The sequence below is a fragment of the Myotis daubentonii genome, chromosome 10 (assembly GCF_963259705.1).
Source record: "Myotis daubentonii chromosome 10, mMyoDau2.1, whole genome shotgun sequence".
Classification (NCBI taxonomy): Eukaryota; Metazoa; Chordata; class Mammalia; order Chiroptera; family Vespertilionidae; genus Myotis; species Myotis daubentonii.
Genome location: NC_081849.1, coordinates 61,991,988 through 62,018,369, shown reverse-complemented (window position 1 = coordinate 62,018,369; position 26,382 = coordinate 61,991,988). Strand labels below are relative to the sequence as shown.

The window sequence follows — 26,382 nt, the reverse complement described above, 5'->3', positions numbered from 1 at the left end:
TCTGATACCAATACCCATGCACACAGTTGCTTCTACTTTGTGGACATTTTTGCTTTAGTTCTCGCACTTTTAAGTAACCAATAGCACTTATTTGTGCTTTTTTGACCATGATGGATCTCATTAAGTTCACCACAGTTTTTCATGCGTGAGAACACAGAAAACAGACTTCAATAATTAAATCAAAAAGAAACTCCCAAATCACCTATTACTAAGTAGCCTAAATGTAGCCGGCTAGGCTCCTGTTTCCCAAAGTTGACAGAAGGAGCTCATGGAACAATTCGTAAAAAAGCACACATTTCCAGGTCTAACCCAATGGGCATTATTTAACAAGTATTCAGGTGATAATTATAATTAGGCAAATTTAGAAACATTGGGTCCTTACCTCCATCCTCAGAGCTTCCAGGACCTGGCAAGTTCAAGTGGGACCCAAGGGAGCCTGGTAAGCTTATAACAAACCTAGGGTAGTGTAGGGTTCATTCCATTAGGGTAGGGACATTCTAGGAGTCAACTGCAAGTTGGAACAAACATTGGAAAATCTCTAGACCTTGAGACCAAAGTAGGAACTTAGGGTCTATTTATTACCTCTAGCCAAAGGTGGGTTCAGACATACACTCCTTGGGTATAGTATAGATCCTATCCCAAATTCTGGGGTTCCAGAACTGTTAGTTGGAGCTATACAGTTCTTCAAGAAGTGAACCAGAGAATCTAGATCCTCTAAGGTCTATCATCCTTTGCATATATTAAAATCATTTGGAATGCATAGCTTTTATTAGGGAAGGTTTTATTTTCACTTAAAAAAATCAGCTCAGTATCAGTTCTGTGTTAGACAACTGTTCTCACAGTAATAGCTGCATACTTTTTGAGGTTTAAGAAAGGAGCACAGAGCTCTGATATATGTGCCTCAGCCAGGCCAGGTCTTTGGTTTTTTGGGATCAACCATATGTAAGATATCAAGATGTTACCCCCTCAATCTGAGGACACAGGGAGATCTAAGTATGTCTAAGAATTACAAAAGTTCTAGAAACAGAGCTAGAATACTGACCCCTCTACATAACACTATTTATTCACATGATCACAATTTCTATTCCTCTTACAATCCAACCATTTGATTGGATAATGTAAAGAATAAGTACAATTATATAAAAATTAGGCTAAGATAAAAAGTAGTCTGAAATTGTTGAAGAAAACTCAAATGGTGGCCCATGAGACAGCCAAAATTGAGGAGGGTGGGGGGTGGGACAAAATTATGAGGGAAAAATGCCTCCTAGGTTCTAAAAATCAAAGTTTTCACTCTTTAAAAGCTGTTATTTATCTTTAAGAGAATCTTCTTTTGCATGAAAGGAAGGTCATGTTACTGATGTTTATTCGGTAAGTAAGCTAAATATTTAAGCATTTCCCCCCTAATGGTTCTAGAAATTATCTCCTTAAAACAATGTTTAAAGGAAAAACTTTAAAGGTTAAGATAGTAAAATGATGTAGGATGAGAAAATACTTTATTCAGCGCACAGCTTTTCAGTTCCATTCATAATTATAGTAAAAGAAAATCTCTTGCTATTATGTTTTACTTAAATAGTTAGGTTCAAGAAAAAATGTTAAATTTCAAACCCCTAAAGCTATATTCCATATAAATATATAAGTATATATATACATGTGTGCGTATATCTATTCTTCTATATGAACCATTCAAAACAATTTAAAAGTCACTCTTTTCTGTATTTAAAATTGTCCTTTCAAATATTTAGAAGTTCCACAGGTGGTGGCTTCAATGGAATTTTCCCCAGAGTAAATTTCTTGGACTGAAATTGCCTCAGTTCTTCTGCTGTTAGTTGATGCTTGGGTGTGAATAATTCATTACCTGTGGTCGTGCTGCCATTTGAGACAGGGACAGAGGTGGATGTGCTGCTATGTCCATCATGAGTGTCACTGAATGACTTGGAAAAAGGAGTGTGAGAATGTGAGCCTGGACTACCAAAGCCAGCCACAGAACTGCTGTTTCCGAAGGCTGGGGCCCCTGGAGCTCCCACAGGGCCTGCTGCCATGGGAGCTGGGAATCCTGAAAACCCAGCTGAGCCAAATCCTGAGGCTGCAGGGGTTTTAAAGGAAAATGAAGCAGCAGATGTGATTTCAGGTTTCCCAAATCCAGGAGCTGGAGTAGAAGTAGTGATGGCAGGGCTGGTAGAGGGAACAGCTCCAAATGCTGGAATATTCCCGAACACAGAAGGGCTTCCAGGAGAGGCAGTGGCAAATCCAGAGCTTGTTGTAAAACTAGAATTTTGAGCATTATCACCCATGCTGTTATTCACTGGAAAACCTACAAATAAACCAGAAAAAGAAAAAATCTATTATAGTCAGAAAATGTAGCCATATTACCAGCCACTCCCCCCACCCCCCCTCCAATTTCTCCCTTATTCCTGCCCTGCTTGGATGTTGGGAAGAGAGATGATTACTAGAAGGAGAGGAGAAAAGGAAAATGAGAAGCTAGAACAAACCCACTGGACGCTGTTGTTCTGTCTTTCTGCTACTGCTACACTGATCTCGTTTGCACCACTCAAGGAGGCAGCTTTGAGAAACCTCAGGTATTAGCAAGTGCACGTTCACTTTTGGCTTGCGGCTTCCCTGTCCCCACCCCCCCCCCCCCCCAAAAAAAAAATCTCACTAGAGCTGTCACTTGAGGATGATACTATGTTATTACACAAGTGACAAGAAAGTCCTCAAAGGTGCTGCTTCCCTAACTATCAAAGTCTTGAAAACCATTCCTAAAATGTACTTTTAAAGCTTGAGCCATAGGGTCTTCAATGGTACTTAACATACCTTCAGGCTTAATGACTTCAAACCTATAAAATCTTATTTTTCTAAATCAATGAAGTCCTGCATTACTGTATCGCTTACCTGGTGACCCGAATGTTGCTGTTTGCCTACTGCCAAATCCAAATGTAGGTGTTGCTTGATTTATTCCATCCTTTATATCAGAGAGCTGTAAAAACAGGCAAATAATAAAGTACTTGATAAATAATTCTATATACTTCAGAGCCAAATTCAATGTTTAAAATATGCACTTAAAAATGTGAAGCTAAATGTTTTTAACATAGAAAAATGCCCACAATATGAATATACATTAAAAAAAAGTAAACCAAGCTCAAAGTAATTGGTTAATGAATTATGGTTTTAATTTTATTCTTGTTTTTAAATATTTTCTAAATTTTCGAATGAACACATACTAAAATCAGAAAAAAAAATTTAAGAATATATTTCAGTGTCTATAGGCTGACCTGCATTTATCAAGAAACCTAGATATTAGGTAAGGGACCTTTAGAGGATCCCATTCTATTCACTCTAACACTTGAACTGAAGTTGATTCACAATGACACTACTGAAACTTACCACTAAAATCTATTACACATTTCCCATTGCCTGCAAATATTTCATGCTCTTGCTACTTCCTGCTCTTGAAAGGTCTTTCATCTCTGCTTACTGAAATCTTAATCTCCTTTTTAAGAAACTTTTCACTTACCCCTTCGCCAAAAGCCTTTCCTAATCAACTCAAACAGATATGATTTCTCTCATGTGGAAGCCCTAATAGCTTATTTAAAAATTAAACTCTGTTGAGGTATAGTTTACATACAATAAAATGCATCCATTTTATATCTATATATTTATAAAATATATATATTTCAATGAGCTTTGACAAACTTATAATCACCACCATTATCAAGAGTTAGAACATTTCCATCACCCCTAAAAGCTCCCTGTGTCCTTTTCCAGTCAGCCCTCCCCCAACTCCTGGCACCAAGAAACCACTCACCTGCTTTCTATCACTATAGACAAGGTCTGTCTTTTTTAGTTTCATATAAATGTAATTACTAGTATGTACTTTTTTTTTTTTTTTTTAAATCTAGCTTCTCTTAGTGTGATATTCATTAACAGGTAAATGAATAAACAATGTACACTCATGTCATTTTTAAAAGCAATTTATTTTTAAATGCTGATAACTTGAAATATTTGAATGTATGTAATATTTTTCAATTTCAAAATTAATACTACAAAAGTTTAAAATTTACTCTAAAAACAATTTTTAAAAAACATGATTTCCTATGCTTTTCTGAGTGAAGAATGGAGAGAAAGCAATTTCAGGGCCTTGCCTCTAAATGATGATACAGTTCTTGAGAATGTGTGATTCATAATTTGTGGTTGTTTTCTTAAATATATTTTGATTTATTTCAGAGAGGAAGGGAGAGGGAGAAAGAGAGAAACATCAATGATGAGAGTCAGTGATCAGCTGCCTCTTGCACGCCCCCTACTGGGGATCGAGCCTGCAACCTGAGCATGTGCCTTGTCCAGGAATCAAACCATGACCTACTGGTTCATATGTTGATGCTCAACCACCGAACCACACCAGCTGAGCTTAACTTTGCTTTCCAAATAGAAAGTAAAATTCAAAAAAAAAAAAAAAAAAAAAAAAAGAAAGTAAAATTCTCTGCAAAAAAGCAATAGATAAATCATTTCCCTGTCACAAACTCTCCATTACTCACCAAAGCTATTTTAGTTGATGTATTTAGAGTTTTCAGTTCATTTACCCTGTTCCTCCACTGATTTTTTAACTGTTGGATAGAATTCAGCTGAAGAGAGAAGACAGAAAAATAATGAGTCAATATTGAGTATTTAAGTAAATCTCTCAAATGACAACTTCACGTCTTTGCCAAAATCACAAAAAGTTTATGAAACATTCTTATGGTCCATAACTTGTAAAATTTGCATTGACCTGTCCCTATTTTCCAAAGATATTCCAGCTATAGTCCCCTCACCCTGTTCTTCAACTCCTTGTATCTTCTGGTTAAGAATCCTAAGTATCTGGCAGCAGAGAGTTAGTTATATTTGGATAGGAGGCGAACATGTGTGCTAGTTAAAACGCATGATCATGACTATAGACAACAAAAAATACAGACTTTATTTCACTTCCTTTAGCATCAAACTTATTCAAGTCCAGCTTTTTTATTTTTTGATATGTGACATGTGAGAATGTTAATCTATATAACAGACTGCTTTATTTAACTGTCTTTCTAGCTTTCATCATGGTGTCTGCACCAAAGAAATGCTCTATAAATGTTTGTCAAATGATGAAAGGGTTTGATTTCTGGGATTGATTGCTGGATTATTTGTAATGAAATAATGACATTCCCAGTTACTACAGTCAAAATATAGTATCACCATTTTAGATAACCAATCAATTTCAAGAAAAGTAATTTAGAAAATAAAAATAACCTTGTCTCGAAAAACTTGTAGGCCTCACCCACTTTGCCAACCTTTGACTACAATCAAAGAAGATAGTAATTAACAGCTAATCTGTTATTGAGGTAGATGAATAGGAAACAAACTTACATAACTCTGTAAGTTATTGCTGGTTAAGAAGTTATGGTATTCAAGCCTCAACTCCTCTGGTGAAATGTCTGTAAAACCTGAAGTGAGGAATCAATTTGAATCTTTAAAATAAATGCCAATACTTTCAACAGTATAGTAAAGCTAGAGGTGCTAGACAAGAAAGTATGCTAATGTTGATCATTAGAAAATTTACATAATTATAAGGAGCCTACACTCTCTTTCATGTTTAAATAAGTATAAAATTAGAATAAAATGTAGTTGGTTATTTGATCTTTGAAGGGGGAACTTTTTCTAAAGATAAACGGAGAGGAAAGAATAACAAAATGGAGAAGAAAGAATAAGAAAGAGAAGAAAAAGAAAGTTGACTATATATACATTCAAACTGCTGTCTAAAAAAATATTCTATATGTTAGAAACAATAAGCAAAATTTAAAGAAATAATGATAACCCGGGAAAGCCATAATTGCAACATGACAGGAGAAGAGCCAATGTTAATGTATGAGTAGCTCTTACAAATCATTAAAAAAAAAAGTTAATTTGAGCAAATATAATAAATAGGCAAGTCACAAAAATACAAATATCCAGTAAATAAATGAAATAAAAAGTTAAATTTTAAAAATACAACTTAAGCCGAAACCGGTTTGGCTCAGTGGATAGAGCGTTGGCTTGCGGACTGAAAGGTCCCGGGTTCGATTCCGGTCAAGGGCATGTACCTGGATTGCGGGCACATCCCCAGTGGGAGATGTGCAGGAGGCAGCTGATCCGATGTTTCTCTCTCATCGATGTTTCTGACTCTCTATCTCTCTCCCTTCCTCTCTGTAAAAAATCAATAAAATATATTTTTTAAAAAATACAACTTAAAATAGAGATAAAATGCTTTACTTATCAGACTGGCAAAAACGAAAAATGAATATTTATTGTTACTAAGAATGTGGTGAAGTGGACTTTCTCTTAAATTGCCATTAAGGGGATTAAAAATATACAACTTATCTGGGAGGAAAACTGTCAATAAGCATCACTAGCCTTAGAAATGTTCACTCCTTCTGACCTTAATATAATTTACAGGATTTAATTTCAGGAAACAGTTAGATGCATGGAATCTTTTGCAATATATTGCCTGGTTGCAGTGTCTGAAGAAAACCTGTTCTCACACAGATATGTAGTTGGAAAAGGATGACTTTAATGGCCTTTTCAGATAATTGTGAATATTCTTCTTTGATATTATACAAAACTTGACAGGTAGTAGTTTCTTTTTTTTATTTTTATCCTCACCCGAGGATATTTTTCCATTGAGTGAGAGTGGAGAAAGAGGGAAAGACAGAGAGAAATATTTATGCGAGAGAAACGCATTGATTGGTTGCCTCCAGCATGTGCCCCAACCAGGGCTGGGACTGGGGAGGAGCCTGCAACCCCAGAAAGGAAACCAGGACCCTTCAGTCTGCAGGCCAATGCTCTATCCACTGAGCCAAACTGGCTAGGGCAACAGGTAGTAGTTTCTAAAGGCTAGCTACAATGTGGATGCAAAATTTTTGTACAATTATATTAAATCCACTGGTTTATCTTGCACTTAGAATGGATTTTTCAGCCATGTATAATTTTGTAACATTATAGATTGAGCATTTGGAAGTTCTACTGAGTTATCTAGAACTTCCAAATGTTGGCAAATGTCATTGTATAATATTAAAATATTTATATTTATTAATGTCACTATCCATCTCATCAGACGAGACTTTAAGTATCAAGAAGTCATCAAGCTCACATTAGCAGAAAACAGTGTTCCATAATCGAATTTTCACTTGAAAGGCTGAATTTTATCATTGGCAATAAACACTGTCAGTTGTTTTCTATGAAGTGATAGGCTCACTTCATTTATTTTTTTTTAAAGAAAATGTCACTAAACACTTAAGTCTAAATAACCATAGTTCTCAGTCATTCTTTCAAATAAAAATTGTCCTGGGGCGGGGGGAAAGAGTGGCTGGTTCAGCTCACAAGGCAGCAATCACATGAGTGCTTTCCCTCAACACAACCATCACACATGAGCACGGTGCAGGATCACTTTATGTGCGCTTCCCATTTTGTCACACGGAATAACAAAAGGTTTGCACTCAAAGGTCAAGATTTAATAAAAGTAATAACTCTTACCATTTCATCAAGGACATTAAGTGAAAATGACATATTTTTAATTGACTACTACATACTTTAATAGTTTATTGTCTCTGCCTTGATGTATATTTACTACGATGCAATGTGTTTTACGCATTAATGCTTTTGCACCCACTGTGCTAATGTCAACACAGTGAAAATGGCAATTAATGTGTTAGTATTATGATGAAAATATTTTTGAATTTGCACAGCCCCTGCAAGGGTTTCGGGAATAGGATTGCCAAATTCAGCAAACAATACAGAATTTGAATTTTAGACATACAACAAATACTTTTTTAGTATAAGTATGTCACAAGGGCTATTCATATATTAAAATATTATTCTTTGTTTATCTAAAATAAATTTAACTGGGAACCCATATTTTATCTGGCAACCATACTTAGGGATCTACATTCCACATTTTGAGAACCACTGCTTTAGGGCATTCAGTAAGCATTAGGTTTAATTCTGAACTGATTTAAAAAGCCTTAGTACTTCTTTATTTTCTTTATAGAAAAATCACCTATCTGAAATTCTCTTATTTATTTGTATTACTTATTGGCTCCCTCCCTCAAGAACATAAGCTTCATAAGGGAGGGGTCCTGTCCATCTTGCTCATCACTATATCCCCAGCACTTAGAATAGGGCCTGGCACAAAAGAAATTCAGTAAGAATTTGTTGAATGATTGAGTAAATAAATAACTAAGGAGCTGTGTGACACACATGCTCACGGAGAATGAGCAGGTGGAGCTGACACAGAGCAGAGGTCCCAGAGTTCTGAGCGACTGCAAGGGCTCTCATCTGCTAGGTACCTGCTGTTTACTCAATAGGGCAGAAGCCCAGGACCACCCAGAGTGCGCTTAGAGAAGTGTGGTGTGTAGGTTTCAGCCCAGAAAGGGCTTAGAAACTGTGGACAAAAGAAAATGGGAAGAAAAGGGTATCTGCAGAAATGCTATCCCTATACTAAAGCTCTTTACCTTCAGACATTACCTCCAGCGTAGGTCTTCACATGCTTTATGAAAAACAACTATCCTTAAAAGGAAAGATAGGGAAGCAAGAGAAAAAAGAATCGGACAGCCAAGGCCTTAATGGCAGGGAGACTATGACTCTTCTATTCCCTGTAGGCAGCCAAGAAGTTCTGAAGTTGTACCTGTAGGGAACCAAGAAAGCAGAGCCTCTGCCTGGGCTTACAGAATGGGAACTGTGGTGTGTCCTGATTGTACTGAGAACTACATATCTTAAAAAAATATACCTTCCAACCTCAACCTCTGAATCAAGAGGTTCTGCTAGAATACTCAAATACTTTAAACAATGTTAATTACTTTATTTGGCATGGTCCTGGTTTTAGAAAATAAGAGTTGTAAAACATATTTTAAAAACATACAATTTCTCAGTTACCTGAAATACTAGGTTTCTTTTTCATTGGTGAATAAGCAGAGAACATCCACTGCCCTGATGACTCCCAAACCTCCATATCTTTCACAATTCCTTCCCTGACAAAAAAAGAGAATCTTTTTCATCTGCTTATTAAAATTTATCAGTTATAACTTTCAATGACTGAAATTTTAAATTGTAGTAAATATGTACTTTTAGATTTTTCCCCCATTATGTTTTCTCAAGTGCTTATTAAAGCAGAAGTTTATAGAAATATAAACTACACTTCATGTTGTAGATATTATAAGATTAAAGAAGTTCATAATTTTGGTTTTCCAGTACATGGAACCATTAACCAATACATTTAACTGAGAACTATTGTACAATATGTATTAAGGAACTAAAATACAGTCAAATATACAACTTTAATCTTTTTGCTCATTATCATAAACATCAATGATCATTTAACTGGGAAAGAGAAAGTACCATCTATATATATAAAAGCTATGACACACACTGACTACCAGGGGGCAGGAGCTACCAAGCAACAGCAACTTTGCAGAGTGCCCTCTTGCACTCCAGGACCCCTCGGGGGATGTCGGACTGCCATTTTCGGCCCGATCCTGCAGGCCAGGCCGAGGGACCCCACCTGCAAAAGGGACCCTGCTTACGCCACAGACACCCTTAGAGCCCCAGTGCCACCTCAGGGGCAGCTGGAGGGGAGGGACTGAGGAAGGTTGGCTCCAGGATGTGTCTGGCCCATCTTGCCCAGTCCCACCCCACTGGCCACCTTCTAATGAATTTCCTTTCAATGTGCACGAATTCATGTGCTGGGCTTCTAGTGTAAAAAGCATAATATTTTTAAATGGGTAGGACTTTAGAGATCATTTTGTCTAATTCTCATGCTTTTCAAAAGGGGAAATAGATCCATACCCACACAGTTAATTTGTTGACAAAGCTGTGGATAGAGTCAGCTCTAAATTAAATCCCCTCCTGCCCCGACCACAGAGAATCTATATTAAATTTAGGATTTTTACAAAAACATCAAATATAGGAAGGAGAGGCTCATTTGTTTTTTCTTTAAAAAAAAAATCAGTAGTATATGGTACACAGCTTAAAATGGTTTTCATTGGTTCTAACTTGGTTATATGGAAAGTAAAAGACTAACAAGTATAGTTTTGTCAGAAGCTGAGGGAAGTTAGATAACCAGGCACTGATTTGGCAACAGTTGTAACTTCTGCTACAAATGTTCTCAAGAAATGTTAAGGAATTTACTCCACAAAAGGGAAGGGAATCAAATTAAATCAAATTAATTCACTTTTTCAATTTGAATGACGTAAATGAAGTAAATGTTTTTAAAAGAAAAATTCGAGATGCTATTTGACCTCCAAGATCACAAGTTGCTTTAAATTACCTCATACTTTGTAAAGGTCTCATAATTTACAACCAACTTAAGCAGGACTACCTTAGAAAGACATTCACAATATAGTGTTAACAGAAAAGGGGGAAAAGCATAATTAGCTCTAAGAAGGCTCTGTACTGATATGGAAAGATGACACATTTTTAAATGAAATAAAATCTAGTATGATATCTATGCAAAATAGTGGTTATCTCTGAGCGATAGGATCATCGGTGCTTTTTTTTCCTTTTTGCTTATTCTGATTTTTTAAATAGTGTATTATTTCTTCAAAAATATATTATAAGTAATTTTTTAAAAAAGAAGAAAATAATTTTTCTAATGCTTTCACTTACAGAAGTTTCTTTTCATCTTTCTGTTCATCAGAGGTAGGTGAAGTAGCAAATGGGTTCTGAGAAAATCCAAACCCCCTGTTCCTGTTAGCTGAATCTCCAGAATCAAAAGAACCAAAAGATGGTTTTTCTTGCTCTCTGCTGCCCCCCCATGGTGCAGATTTGGAGAAACTGGATGGCTGGATAACACTGGAGTATCTCTGGCTGGTGGCATTCCATCCACGTCTATTACCTGAAACAAAAAACAAAATAAAGCCCTAACCAGTTTGGCTCAGTGGATAGAGCGTCAGCCTGCAGACTGAAGGGTCCTGGGTTCGATTCTGGTCCAGGGCATGTAAATTGGTTGCGGGCACATCCCCACTGGGGGGCGTGCAGGAGGCAGCTGATCGATCTCTCTCATCGATGTTTCTAACTCTCTATCCCTCTCCCTTCTTCTCTGTAAGAGATCAATAAAATATATTGAAAATAAAAATTTTAAAGCGTGTGTGTTGCCATGGTTTCATGTCTGACCTCACCTCTCCTGGAAGACAGCGCTTTGTGCATCATTCCTAAACTGGTTTAATGAAACATCCCAAAACCTTCGTTAAGGACTCGGGCCCAGGGAGCAGGTCAACCCGGTCCTCTGCATTCCGTTCCCTCGTAGTCCCGAGTTCTTCATTGGGCACCCCATCCTCCCAATTTCACCCCCAATTCGATGAGCATATCTGAGGAATGGCTCTGCAAACTTATTGTATTTCCAAAGGAGTTGGCGACTTCTCCAAAGTGAAGAGCCCCGGAAAACAAGTTTAGTAAAAATTATATTCGGGTCAAGAGAAAAACAAGTCCCCGGAAGGGTAGAGAACGGCAAGGAGGCGTTGGGTCGACCTGTGCCAATTCTCGGAACGACTGCCACCCACCGAAGGGGAGGGTTTGACACACACCTCTGACTTCACACTCATTGTTCGGCCTCAGAACCAGGACCACGGGCCCGGCTTCGCCCGCTCAACACAAACGGACCGAGTGCTTCAGACGCGGGCAAAACCGCCGGAAAGAAACTGCGTGGCGGGCGCCGCGCGGGGCCCCCCGCGGGAGGCCCGGTCCCGGTCCCCACCCGCTGGACCCGTCGGGCCCATCCCCGCCCGGCCAGCGGCGGAGGCGGCGGGCTGAGCGCAAGGTCACCTGAGGGCTGTTGCTGCCGTCCGCCGCCCGCACCCCAGGCGCCGGGGTGTTCGTTCCAGCACCGCTCCCCAAAGCGACAGCGGCCTTGAAGGAAGAACTGACAGATGGTCATTGCGGCGGCGGCGCCGACCCAACGGTCTCCGAGCGCCCAACGCCAGCGGAGAGCCGAAACAACCCAAAGTTCCGGCCCCGCCGCCGTGACGTCATCTTCTGGCGCCGCGCCCCGCCCCCGGCGCGATGAGAGGCGTGGAATTCACCCAATAGGAGTCGAGAAGAGCGGAGGGCCCCCAGGGCGCTGGCGAAGGCGGACAGCTTGAACCAGGACTTGGAGAACGGGGCGCGTTTAACCCACGTGTGGGGCCTCCGGCTGCGAGGGAGGCTCGAGTTCGGAAGGAGAAGAAAGCAGGTCAAGCAAAGCTGGACCCTATGTCCTAACTAACCGGTTTGGCTCAGTGGATGGAGCGTCGGCCTGCGGACTGAAGGGTCCCAGCTTCGATTCCGGTCAAGGGCATGTACCTGGGTTGCGGGCACATCCCCAGTAGGAGGTGTGCAGGAGGCAGCTGATCGATGTTTCTCACTCTCTATCCCTCTCCCTTCCTCTCTGTAAAAGATCAATAAAATATATATTTTTTAAAAAAAGCTGGACCCTAAGCAAGGCCCCGAGAGGAGGATTAGCTGTGGTTTGAGAGGCCGAATGCAACGCTTGTAACAGCTGAGGAAGGAAAAGTGTGCCCAGCCATCCATCAGGATGGATAACCGTGTCAGATGAAGGCAATTGTAACGTAACAGGAAACGGCCTTTCTTTTAAGGACCGTCGGAATGAAAAGTGTTATAACCGCCCCCAGTTTTGGACGAGTACTGTGTTCTTAACCACCGGGAAACCTTGGACGTCCACGTAAAGGTTGCTATTGGTAGGAACGAAACACCCCACTCGAGCCTGGAGGATCTAAGACACGAACAGGGAAGCAGTCTCGATTTCTACCCAGGAGCGGGGCTCAGATAAGGGGTTCCTGAAAAGAACATCCCATATGTCCTTAACTTCGTAGTTTCCGATGAAAGCGCCTACACCCACTTTTCAGAACAAACCTGATGTTGCCTTTACACACAGCTGCTTTGCTTGGAGCCTGTCAATACGGTTTCACTTGAATTTTACCTGAAGTGCACCTTCCCCACAAAGCCTCCAACTCCCTTTTGTATGGTGAGGCACCCTGCAGTTGCTCTGGTGGTGAGACGCGGAAATTAAACCGAAACGCGTGGTTTTCCTCTGAGCAGGATGCTAGGGTGATGTCCCAGGTTCTTGTCCAGGCGGATTCGAAGAATGAAGCCACGGACAAAAGGAAAAGGTGGAAATTTATTGGGAAACAAGCACAGACTCCCACGTGGGGAGGGGGTCCCAAAGGGGTAGCCCACTAAGCCCCCTTCCCCCCAGGTTTATAAAGGCTGCAGTTCTTGGCGTCCTGATATTCTCCTCTGGTTGGTCACTGTAGCGGCTTCAGAGCTCCAACCCCACGTGGGGTCTCCCTTTATTCTTCTCCCCGTCCTGTGGTAGAATTCTCTACTCCCTGTGAAAATCTATTTTCCTCTTTCTCCTTTCTGTTTCCCCCCTTATTGTCTGTGAATGGGTATCTTCCTCTCCCTTTAGGCTGTGGAGCCTTTAGTTCTCTGTGAATGGATGCCTTTTGGCAGTCCCAGCCCCCAGCAAACTTTGCCTCTCCCACAGACCCTCTGTATTTTTAATGTATATTTTTAAATTGACTTCAGAGAGGAAGGGAGAGGGATAGAAACATCGGTTTTCTCCTGCACACCCCCCACTGGGGATGAATCCCGCAACACAGGCATGTCCCCTTGACTAGAATTGAACCTGGGACCCTTCAGTCCACAAGCCAGCGCTCTATCCACTGAGCCAAACCAGCTAGGGCAGACCCTCTGTGTTTTTAAAACTCCCTAAACCTGCCTATTTTACCCCTAAAAACTGCTTTCAGTGTTTAGTTTCTTTGGTTGCAACGAATCAATAAATCTGACTTGGTTGGGTTGCAGGTTTGTCCCTGGTGGGTTTTCAACAGGTGTGTGCAAGAATTTTTAAAACATGCAATACCTGACTATTTAGTCAGGAGCACTGACCTCTTTTCCCTAAGGCTGTCAACAAAAAAAAAAAAAAAAAGAAAAATGACAGCAACTAATTACAATAGCCATTTAGTGTGAATGACTGAAAATTATACCTTTTTGTTAGATCAGCAAAAATAATATATGTGTGTGAGTGAATGCGTGTGCGCGCGCAAAACGTTTTTTCCTGAGCCACTTGCAACTATATTGCAGACCTGATGTCCCATCACCCAAATACTTAGTGTAGTTCCTACAAATAAGGACATTCTCCTTCTTAACCACAATACAACCAGCAAAATCAGGACATTAATATCGAAGTATTACTACCATCTAACCCTTAGAGTCCATTCATGTTTTGTCAAATATCCTCATAACATCCTTTGGGGAAAAAAAGAATCCAGTTCAGAATCACTGTTGCCTTACTTGTATTTCCTCTTTTTATTTAAATTTTATTTTTCAATTACATTTTACATTCAACATTATTTTGTGTTAGTTTCAGGTTTACGGCATAGTGGTTAGATAATACTTACAAAGTGTTCCCCCAATATTTCCAGTACCCATCTGGTACCATACATAGTTATTACAATATAGACTTATTCTCTAAGCTGTGCTTTACGTCTCCATCACTATTTTGTAACTACCAATTTGTACTTCTTAATCTCTCCACCTTTTTTACCCAGCTCTCCAACCCCTCTCCCCTTTGGCAACCATCAGTCTGTTCTCTGGTTCTGAGTCTGTTTCCATTTTTTTTGTTCATTTGTTTTGTTCTTTAGATTCCGCATGTAAGTGAAATCATATGGTATTTGTCTTTGACTTATTTCACTTAGGGTAATATCCTCTAGGTCAGTGGTCAGCAAAGTGCGGCTCGCGAGCCACATGCGGCTCTTTGGCCCCTTGAATGTGTCTCTTCCACAAAATACCGACTTCTGTGCATGGGCCATGAAGTTCCAATCGCACTGTACATGCATGCCCGCACGTGGTATTTTGTGGAAGAGCCACACTCAAGGGGCCAAAGAGTCGCATGTGGCTCACGAGCCGCAGTTTGCTGACCACTGCTCTAGGTCCATCCATGTTGTCACAAATGGTGAGGTTTCATTCTTTTTCTTATGGCTGAGTGGTATATATATGTATATAATTTCACCACTTTTTTTTATCCACTCATCTATTAATGGATACTTCGGTTGCTTCCATATTTTGGCTATTGTAAATAATGCTGCAATGATCACAGGGGTTCATATATTCTAATTAGTGTTTTGGATTTCTTTAGATATATACCCAGAAGTGGAATTGTTGGGTCATAAAGCAGTTCCACTTTTAATTTTTTCGAGGAACCTCCATACACTTTTCCATAGGGGCTGCATCAATCTGCATTCACACCAACAGTGCATGAGGGTTCCCGTTTCTCCACATCCTTGCCAACACTTGATATTTATTCATTGATGATAGCCATTCTGACAGGTGTGAGGTGATATCTCATTGGGGTTTTAATTTTCATTTCTCTGATGATTAGTGATATTGAGCATCTTTTCATATGTCTATTGGCCACCTGTATGTCCTCTTCGGAGAAGTGTCTATTCAGGTCCTCTGCCCATTTTTTTTTTTTTTTGAAGTTGGATTGTGTTTTTGGTGTAGAGTTGCGTAAGTTCTATGTAATTTGTGGATATTAACCCTTTATCAGGTATATCCTTGGTGAACATCTTCCATTCAGTAGGTTGTATTTCCATTTTTTTAATTAACTTTGCTGTGCAAAACCTTTTTAGTTTGATATAGTCCTCACTTTTTTCCCTTGCTGGAGGAGATATAACAGAAAACACATTGATGAGATGCCAGACTTGCCTGTTTTCTTCTGGTTTTATAGTTTTGAGTTTTACCTTTAAATCTTTAATCCATTTTGAATTTATTCTTATATATGGTATGAGGTGGTCTAGTTTCATGTTTTTGCATGTGTCTGTCCAATTTTCTTAACACCATTTTTTGAATAAGACTGTCTTTACCCCATTGTATGTTCTTGCCTCCTGTCATTGACCATATGTTGCCTTACTCATATTTCTTTAGTCTCCTACATTCTGGAATATTTCCTCTGTCTTTCCTGGCCTTGGCACTATTGAAGACCATAGCTTGTTGTTTTGTAGAAGTTCCTCAATGCAGATTTATCTGTTTTCTCATGACACATCCCACCACCCCCTCCATGGAGTGAAAACTTCAAAACCCAACATAAAATAATGTTCAGAATAGGCAAATCTAGAGAAAGATTAATGGTTGCCTAGGACTGGATGTTTGAGGGATATAACTGGGTTGAATAATATCTCCCCCAAATTCATGCCCACCCAGAACTTTAGAATGTGACCTATTTGGAAATAGGGTCTTTGCAAATGTCATCAGCTGAGATGAGGTCATAGTAGATGGGGGTAGGGTGGGCTAAACCCAATGACTGCTGACCTTATAACACCATATAGTCTCAGACATAGGGAAAAGGCCATGTAAAGACAGAGGCAGTGAACAAATGAGGCAGCTACAAGCCAAGGAACAGCAAGGACTGCCAGCAGCTACCAGAGGTAGGGAGAGGCTTGGGTAGTTTCTGCCTCAGGGCCTTCAGAAGGAGGCATCCTGACCCTTGATGTAGGGCTCCTGGCCTGCTGAACTAAGGAAGAGTACATTTCTGTTGTTTTAAGCCACCAAGTTTGTAGTAATTTGTTGCAGGAGCCACAGTGAAATGAGACAAGGGGAAAAATGGTGAGTGACCGCTAATGAGTATGGGGTTTCTTTTTGTGGTGAAGAAAATGTTCCAAAATTGTGGTGTCAGCTGCACAACTCTGCGAATATATTAAAGACCATTGAATGGTACACTTTAAATGGTGAATTGTTTGATATGTACATTATATCTTAATAAAGCTATTATGTACATAAAAAACCATATATAAACAAACATATCATAATGCTTTTTACAGTTGTTTTCATTTAAACATTTTTTAGTGTTTAAGATTATACAACTCCCATATAGAGAAAACAAAATTAAAATAGGAACACTGCTTCACAAATTAAAAAAAAAATCATTACCACATCTAAAATAAAGAATGAATAGAACTTAGCAGTCTGTTTTATTAAAAAATATTTAATATTACCAGATAAAAACATTGATGGTGACAGCTTTATATAGCTCATTCCATACATTTCATAATGTAAACGGGCAAAACATTAGTAGGAAGAAATGAGTAGATGGGTTTGTGAAAGACTTGTTGACTTCACAAAAGCAGTAAGAGATGACAAATATGCAATTCAAATTATTACAAAACTTTTTGATACAATGGGATCAAATATCTCTGATGTATCTTGCTAAGGAAAAGAAATCATGTACCTTTTAATCCATTAGAAGTTCAAAATCAACACTGATATTGTATAATTATCAGTGCTATTCTAGTGACCTATAAATTTGCTATAAATAGCTTTATTTCTGGTTAGTCAATCATTTTATTATAATTGGATTTTATTTGAAGTGAGGACTGAAGAGACATAATCATTTTTTAAGCCCTGGGTAAAACAATGACAAATTAATAATGGGTGCTAAGCTTGACATTTCTGTTTAAAAGATGGAATATATTTAATTGGATTGAATATATTTCATCAGGAGTTTGGTACATTTTTAAGTCCCAAAATGCGATTATGAAGTTTGTGAGAGAGTATGCGCATGCCTCGACTCACTCTGCCTTGCTTTTAAAAATGGAACACATTTGGCACTAAATGGAACAAATGAAGACAAGCAAATCTATGGGAGACTAAGCTGCTCCATACTATTTTTTAGTTCTTGACTAAACTGAAACAAACAGCCTAATACATAGCACTTCTGTGATGTATGAAAATAGAATCTAGAGCTAAGATGAGACTGTTCACTGGTGAGCCAATCTCCCACTCTGTCATAATCATAGTTACAAATGCTAAATTCATTTAAGAAAAATTCATATTTTCACCAAATGCTTAGTGTTTTTCAAGTTTTCTTGCTAGATATGTTCATGATTACGTGGACAGCTAAAATGTGGTCTTTGAATTAAGGAAATATGATTTTATAGGGATCTTTCTTTACTTGAAATTTCCTTAAAAACACACATACACACACACAAAACAAAAAAACAAAAACAAAAAAAAACCAACCCAAAACCCACCAAACTAAAACTTTGTAACCAACTCTTGGAACAAAGTATTGGTGGCCATATTTTTGAGTCTCCAATAAGTCTTGAAGTCCACTCATTTTTCATGTTTCAAGGGTTTCTTCATTTGCTCCACAAGTATCAACAACACAAATTAAACAACTTGTTACTGGAAAAGCTCGAACTTTGGAGTTGGCAAACCATTTATCTGTTTCAGTATTATATTCAAGGATGTGTCCCAATCGACCCACACCTTGAAAACCAGCCAAGACATAAACTATAGAGCCAACTGCTGCACACTTCACTGTTACACCCTTCCATGGCATTGGTGAGACCATCTTCCATTCATTTAACTTAATATCATAATATTCCACATTGTCCAGGCCACCTTTAAAAGAATAAAACAACACGAACTACATGAACAATTCTAAGATCTCTTAAAGTAATAATTCTTTTCATTTTTCTAACATTTTATTATGATAATGTTCAAGCATGCAGGAAAGGTGTAAGAATCTTATAATGCCCACACATCTATTCTTACCTTAACACAACAGACGTTTAATTTTTGTCATTTTAGAATCATAAATATTTAATTATGCAAAATTAAAATAAAAAAGTAAACCAATCTGTGGATTTTCCTGTTGATTAACTTTAAATCGAATTATTCAAATGTCCCACTTTGTCCTTGTACTATTTATCTTTCAGCAGTTTATGGAAAATTGCAATGAACAGAGATAGGAGAAGGGAAAGAAGTTATTTTATTGTTACATTTAAGTAATGCTTAAAGGTGCTGACTAAAATGAGGTTTGTGGAATAATCTATAGATTCAGTCCAGAGTCTCCATTACTTAAAGCAATTATTTAAGATTTTAGTACGTTATTTAAGAAAATAAAGCTCTGGCCAGTACGGCTCAGTTGGCTGGGCATTGTCCAACCAAAGAGGTTGCTAGCCCTAGCCAGTTTGGCTCAGTGGATTCAGTGTTGGCCTGGGGACTGAAGGGCCCCTGGTTCGATTCTGATCAAGGACACATGCCTAGGTTGTGGCTCGATCCCCAGTAGGGGGAGTGCAGGAGGCAGCCAATCAATGATTCTCATCATTGATGTTTCTATCTCTCCATCTCTCTTCCTCTCTGAAATCAATAAAAGTATATTATTAAAAAAAAAAAAAAAAAAAAAAGGTTGCCAGTTCGATTCCCAGTCAGGGCACAAGCCTGGGTAGGGGGCTCAAGGGGGGGTATAGGAGGCAGCCACCAATCGATGTGTCACTCTCTCTCCCCCTCTCCCTTCCTCTATCTCTAAAAATCAATTAAAAATCTTAAAAAAAAAATAAGGTCAAATTTACTCATTTAATAAAATAGTGATACTAATATTTTCATGCAATGTTTAAAAATGTTAGGAAAGTTTGCCATTCAGAGCCTGGATACAAGTCCTAAAACCTGTACTTTAAAAAAATAAAAGTTTTTTAAAAGTTCAAATATTTCTATTATTCAATAGTTCTTAAAACTAGTGATACCAAACCCCAGAGAACATTTAGAAATGTGTAGAAGCTGTCTGGGACTGTTACAATGACTGAAGGCCATTACCCACATTTCATGGAAAAGGATGTTAAATGTACTCCAATGTTTCTATCTACACTAATAAAAGAGAAACATGCAAATTGGTATCACTCCGCTACGCCCACCAACCAATTAGAGCGACTATGCAAATTAACCCAACAAAGATGGCGGTTAATTTGCATACACAGGCGTGGAGTGAAGACTGGGTCCCGGGTGCTGGAGGAAAACCAGTGCCGGCAGCCAGGGGAAGGAAGGCCTATTGTGCAAATCTTCGTGCAACGGGCTTCTAGTAAACTATAAGCCATAAAAATAAGCATAATGATGTATTGGATAAACCCTTATATTTAGATTTTAAGAAATGTTTCCATAATTTAAGATAAGGAAGTATCATCAAACTCATTGGGAAAGTTGAACAGTGAATTAACACCACCACACACCTAAGCCATTCTGACCGCCCACAGCAAATATCTTATCTTTCACAAACACCAGTCCATGATTCTTCCTGGCCTCAATCATTGGACACAGCTCAGTCCATCTGAAAAAATAAAAGAAGGTTTTTAGAGTACTGTTCACACAGAATATTAATTTATAAGAAAGATCTGTTATCCCAACTAAGTGCTCACTTACCAGTCACATATGTGTGTGTGTGTGTGTGCACGCGCGCGCGCGCACACGGTACACATATACATACACACACAAACCCGGAAGGCTAGAAAACAAAAGCTTTACAGTGGTTTTGAGTAATTTATTTATAGGTGGGTAAATACAGATTTTATTCCCTTCAACTCTGATAGGATATGACATTTAGGACATATTTGAGATTATTAACATGTCTTTGGAAGAAATCCATTTCCTGTAGTTCACAATAACTTGTAAAATGATAACAAAAAACAAGGGAAAGGTACATAAGAGACTATAAAGCACAAACACTGTCACATGTGGTGTTAATTAATATTTATATATGAATAAGTAAAACAAATTTATTACGGGCCTCTAGCACCAGCAAATTAGTAGTATCTATTACTATTCACATGTTCATCTTTAAATTTACACTTAGGACTTTAGCCAGCCCTAGTAACAAAAGTGCTATCATTCTGTTAAGTTTAATAACTTATTAGTATGTTGCTGTGTTCACAGCCACTACAACAAATACTGAGATTGAGATATAAATGTGGATACAAGTGTTGAAGGACACTAATTCACAGGTAATAGCATTATATTCATACACATCATAAACAATGTGGTTAGCTGTTTTTTTCTGAGATTCAATCCTTTCTTTTGCATATACTCTCATATACACAATTGACATTTGTGTTTGTGAAGATGGTACTGGCACACAGGGGTTGTGTGCATAATAGCTAATAACCAAAATGCTCCAATCAACAACAAAAGAAAAAAATTGGCATAAGCGTTAACCCTCTAGTATGGTTATTTCTATTTCTGCTTTTAAACAATGTAATAAATGTAACTTTTAAAAAACATAATTAAGGTATAATGATTAACTATGAAATAGTAGTAACTTATTTGTTGCCTTATATTTATTTTTAAAAAGTGGTTTGGGAGTCACCACTCTCATTTTCAGAGTACTCTGTAAAGTGAGGTTGGCAACGCTGCTCCTGCTTTTCAGGATAAACACACATGCCTGTCTAGATGAAAAGACCAGCACACAGCTTGGAAGTCGGAGAGCCAGCACCAGGCCTCACTGCCTCTCCATACAGTGAGCTTTATAGAGTAAGCTATCCAAATACAATCAACACAGTATTTGATTTGGAAAAATTCAATATATACAAAGCCCTCTCTTCTTCAAATTTGTCCATGGTACAAAGGGCATGTTTTTATGTATATACTAGAGGCCTGGTGCACAAAATTTGTGCAAGGATGTGTGTGTGTGTGTGTGTGTGTGTGTGTGGGGGGGGGGGGTCCTTCAGCCCGGCCTGCACCCTCAGGGAATGTCTGACTGCCAGTTGCGGGTTTGTGGGTCTGCGGGAGGCGACTGGTGGGGCACTCGCTGGCCGGCCCCGCCCCCCGATCGCCGCCGCCACTGCCGCCTGTTGGTTGTCTCCCTCTAGGAGGGCAGACGTTTGCCCCTTGGTGGTCAGTGCGCATCATAGCGACCAGTCATTCCACTGTTTGGTCAATTTGCATATTAGGGTTTTATTATATAGGATAAGTTTCCTGAAGGTTTACAATATGGAAGTTTCACAATTTTAATTTCTTAAAATTCTGACTGCAGAGGTTTTATTCCAGACCTTCCAATTAAACACAGTCTAGTTATAAAATACTTAAGAAAATTGTCAAAACTGGGAAGAAAATTTTGTAAAAAACATGGATGGACCGATCACAGTAGAAAGAAAATCTTAGTAATACATAACTTATTTTTCATTTTGAGAGTTGGATAATTATAGTCACACTCTTTTTTCACTTAAGAAAGTTTAAGGGCATTGAAGAGGATATGAAAAATTTAACATACAAGCTCAATATATACAAAAAATGCTAAGTTGTGTAAGTTTTAAAATATTCCCTAAACTGAATATAATCACCTAGTTTTTTAAAAAAATTGAGGTTACAGAATTCCTTTAATGTTTACTCTGCTAATATGAACAAGAATATATTGATTTACATTGATACTGCCTGAACAAATTTAAAAGCCCGGAGTTTACATGGTATGGGTCCTACTTTAAGAGATTTTTTAGAGATGAAAAAAGAATTGGGCAGCAGGATGAATGAGACTGGTTTTCCAATTAGTATGCTGCAACACTTTTTGAGCACAGGGCTTATGGGAGGTAAAGTAGAGACTGATCTAGGAGGGAGGACAGCTGATATACACTCCTGTGGGTGGGGCAAAAAAGGGCAGATAGATAGTTGAATTGGTGGATGATAAGATGAGGATAAGCCAGTGTGCTCTGGCAAGTACAAAGGTAAGTACAAAGGTACATTTTGAAAGGAGTAATAAATCTGGATGATTTCAAGAGGTTGCCTAGTCTCAACACTGGGCAAAAGACAAATTTCAAGATACATTGCACTCAATTCTATTTCTAACACTGGTAACCAGATGAGCAAAATATGAGTAAACAAACTACTGTTAACTGCATTTTTGTTTGGTAAAGGAGTTACTGATTATGCTTCTTTAAACCCTTAAAAGCAGGTGGGAAGCATAAATAAATAAATGCACATGACTGGTCATATTTTATAATTAAATTGTTACTCTTAATTAAAAAAAAAAAAAGCAGCAGCTGGAGTGGAAGACTTCTATGTTTTGAAGTCTGTCAATATTTCCTAAATATAAAACTTGAGGACAAGAGAGTTGGTGCCGTTCTTTGGCATAACGTTTCAGTTGAACATATTTACCCAATATCTTGTTCTGGGCAAAGGAAGAACGATCCTTTCAGAAAGCAGGTGAATTTTCTTATTGAAGTTCTTGGGATATTTTTTAGTATCACTAGAACATCATCTGTGTTCATGTCCTCACTATTTCCATGTCACTGTCCTTATCACTGCCCTTCCTATTAAATAATTAGCATATTTCCTCTGGCGACATTCGATGGGTTTCATCATTAATTACAAGATCAGAAAAACTGGCTAATCATTTATTTCTTTAGCATTTTGCTTTTCAAAAACCAGTTGATTTAAGAATAATTTTGGTGCCGGAACCGGTTTGGCTCAGTGGATAGAGCGTCGGCCTGCGGACTGAAAGGTCCCAGGTTCGATTCCGGTCAAGGGCATGTACCTGGGTTGCGGACACATTCCCAGTAGGGGATGTGCAGGAGGCAGCTGATCGATGTTTCTCTCTCATCGATGTTTCTAACTCTCTATCTCTCTCCCTTCCTCTCTGTAAAAAATCAATAAAATATATTAAAAAAAAAAAAGAATAATTTTGTTTAATAAAAATGAATCTAAACATACTTTCCTAAGCACAAAACTCACAAAAGGCATTATACCTAGGGTTATGATTTATTACTATTTCTAATTAAACATATAATATTTCTTAATTAAAGGCAAATTTACTACTGATCCTAATTCCCCCCCTCCTCCCCTACATTTCCTGACCTCTAAAAGAAGTTATTTCATGAATTTGATCAAGCAGTCAGACTTGTCTCATCATTCATAGACATTCATTGCCTACAAGGAGGAAGAGAAAGAGAGGGGCTGCCACAGGGTATAAACTGAAGCCATTTCTTAAGGTGCAGAGAAAGGGTCCAGGCTGTAAACATTTAAAACTGTGTGTACATTCTTACTATTAGAGCTAAATTCTCCCGTTGGGCTCTTTTTGACACATCTTACACTGAGCTTACAGGATACAATACTGTGAAATAGAATTTTAAATCCATACATACGTTTCTGTGGCAGGATCATAAACTTCACAGGAATTCAACACTCGGCCAGAAACATTGTTCCCTAAACTTCCACCGCAAACATAGATTAGGCCATTGGCTTCCACCATCCCGTGGCTGCAGCGCTGGGTCAGCATGCTGGGCTTTGTGTGCCAGCTCTCAGTTCTCGTGTCATAACACTCAAATAAATACAGAGCCGAGTTTCCTGGAAAAGAAGAAGGCCCATCATGCTTGATGGAGTGTGTACAGGCTTGGAGCGAGCTGACTGTAGAGGGAATCAGTTACTGGAAGGAAGAATTTACAGAGTCTTTTCTAGACTCAACAACAGCAACACAATGTAGGAATAATTAGTACAGACCTTGGAAAATAGTCACAGAAGGATCTGTGGAGAGACTTACATATTGTAATTGCATTTTAGGAAAATATTTGGTTTGATTTCAAAAGAAAATTAAATAAGGAACTTTATGGATGTCCTCCAGCCCAGTGGTGCATGATGGGAATGATCCAAACTTGAAATGTTTATATATAGCATACCTATTTACAGATGATAAACCCATGCCTTAAAATATGATAACTACTATCTGATAATATTCTGAGGCTTACCATATAATATTCTATGACAGCCACTGCACCACTAACAATACTACTCTTCCTGACTTCTCTTGGTGGTTGTATGGTAAGCCCTGAGAAGTCATGCTGGTCCATTCTTGAGTATATTATCAAGGTACCGTTGTATGTTTCAGTGGTTGAGCATTGACTCAGGAACCAAAGGTCCTCCAGTTTGATTCCCCATCAGGGCACATGCCTGGGTTGTGGGCTTGTTCCCCAGGAGGGGGTGTGCAGGAGGCAGCCAATCCATGATGTTCCTCTCTCTCTCATCAATGTTTCTATTTCTCTATCCCTCTCCCTCCCTTTCTCTCTAAAAATTAATAACAACACATTTTTTAAAAACTGGACATATTTTTTAAAAAATGGACATAATCTAGGAAGTTGAAGCTCTTTTAAAGTACTGATTCATAAATAAGGTAAGCCTTCAGGTAAATGGGCTCTAAAATGTAACATATCCATTTAAATTATGTCAAAAAATATCTGAATAAATAACATCAACTGTTTATTTAAATATAAAAGCCAAGGTACTTGGCTTTAAAACACATGCCCCAAACAAAAACACTGAGAAAGTCCTTACCGACTTCAGAACCTCCAGATGTATAAATTTTGCCCTCTGCGGCACAGGCAGCGAGGCTGTCTCTAGGTGTTGGGGGGCCCAGTTTGGAATACCAGCTATCCTTCACCACATTATAGCAGTCCATTCGTTTTATGGGGAAGAGCTGAGAGCCACCCAAAATGTATACAACATTGTCCCAAAACACGCATGCTGCATCTCTTCGTTTTTCAAAGGGGCAGCGGATGTCCGTCCAGCTATAATCCTGTAACAGGAAAGGACAGGAAGCTTTCAGTAACAGAAAAGTATAATTGAAAAAGATCAAGACATAGTTGAGAAAATACAAAACACAAGAATATGTTAATTTACTAGAATACATATAAAAATGTTTGGCTTGAGACTATTATCTAATGGTGTGATTTTTTTCCAGAATGTTGGCAGAGGGCAAGAAGACAAGTGGCTGCTTTGGGTCTTTTCTGGCTCTAAAATAAACTTTAATGCACCTGGATGTATCGTCATCACCCAGTCTCCCATTCTTTCTGTTACTGAGGATAATAATACAGGAAAATTCTAAAGTAAGCAAAGTAGTTTGTTATTTAAAAACAACAACAACAACAACTTTTCTTCAAGTGTGAATATCCTCATCCCTTCCCTGCCAGATGTATAGAGTTATAAAGAATCAGGGGTTGCCCTGGCCAGAGTGGCTCGGTTGGTTGGAGCATCTTCCTGTACACTGAGGGTGATGGGTTCAATCCCCAGTTGGGTGTGTACAGAAGGCAACCAACTGCTGCAATATTCTCTCTCTCGCTCTCAAATCAATAGAAAACATATCCTCAGGCAAGGATTTAAAAAAAGAAAAAGAAAAAAGAATCAATGGTTAATATGAAGTTTAAACTGCCATTATCCTACCGATGTCTAAAGCTAGAAGGTATTTTGGAGACTTCTGTGAGATATCTTCTGTAAACATTGAGTTGAGCCAGTGTAGTCAGCCAGACGCTTAAAGCCATGACATTTACTATGAAATACTTGAATACGGTAGTTCTCCATTATCCATGATGGATTTGTTCCAAGATCCCCAGTGAATGCCTGAAACTGTGGATAGTACTAAATCCTATATACACTATGTTTTTTCCTATGCATACATATGGTAAAGTTTAACTGATAAATTAGGCACAGTAAGGGATTAACAATAACTAACAATAAAATAGAATCCTATACTAATAAAAGAGAAAAATGGTAATTGGCGTACAACCGATACCTTTTTCATTGGCTAATCAGCGAGATATGCAA

The 26,382-nt window shown here is 38.6% G+C and overlaps 2 protein-coding genes across 7 annotated transcripts in view; both read right to left on the bottom strand.

The window, feature by feature from the left end:
- Positions 1–1,476: 1,476 nt before the first annotated feature.
- On the bottom strand, positions 1,477–12,005 carry NUP42 (nucleoporin 42). Of its 2 annotated transcripts, XM_059712556.1 has the most exons (7): positions 11,800–12,005; positions 10,645–10,873; positions 8,917–9,011; positions 5,377–5,453; positions 4,530–4,616; positions 2,890–2,974; positions 1,477–2,311 (listed from the first exon to the last, which is right to left on the bottom strand). In XM_059712556.1, the coding sequence occupies exons 1-7, from the start codon at positions 11,909–11,911 to the stop codon at positions 1,731–1,733; spliced, it is 1,266 nt and encodes a 421-aa protein (XP_059568539.1). In that variant the 5' UTR covers positions 11,912–12,005; the 3' UTR covers positions 1,477–1,730. The 2 variants fall into 2 exon arrangements, with proteins under 2 accessions (XP_059568539.1, XP_059568540.1); XM_059712557.1 differs by lacking the exons at positions 8,917–9,011; positions 11,800–12,005 and having other exon boundaries at positions 10,645–10,777.
- A 4,989-nt stretch (positions 12,006–16,994) lies between these two features.
- KLHL7 (kelch like family member 7) overlaps positions 16,995–26,382 on the bottom strand; it is a 50,394-nt gene continuing 41,006 nt past the window's right edge. For all 5 annotated transcript variants that reach the window (XM_059712552.1, XM_059712553.1, XM_059712554.1 and 2 more), the window contains 4 exons: positions 25,117–25,357; positions 23,934–24,135; positions 20,037–20,134; positions 16,995–18,432 (listed from right to left, as the gene is read on the bottom strand). In XM_059712552.1, coding sequence (XP_059568535.1) covers positions 18,149–18,432; positions 20,037–20,134; positions 23,934–24,135; positions 25,117–25,357 — 825 coding nt within the window. In that variant the 3' untranslated portion in view covers positions 16,995–18,148. The remainder of the gene's footprint in view (positions 18,433–20,036; positions 20,135–23,933; positions 24,136–25,116; positions 25,358–26,382) is intronic.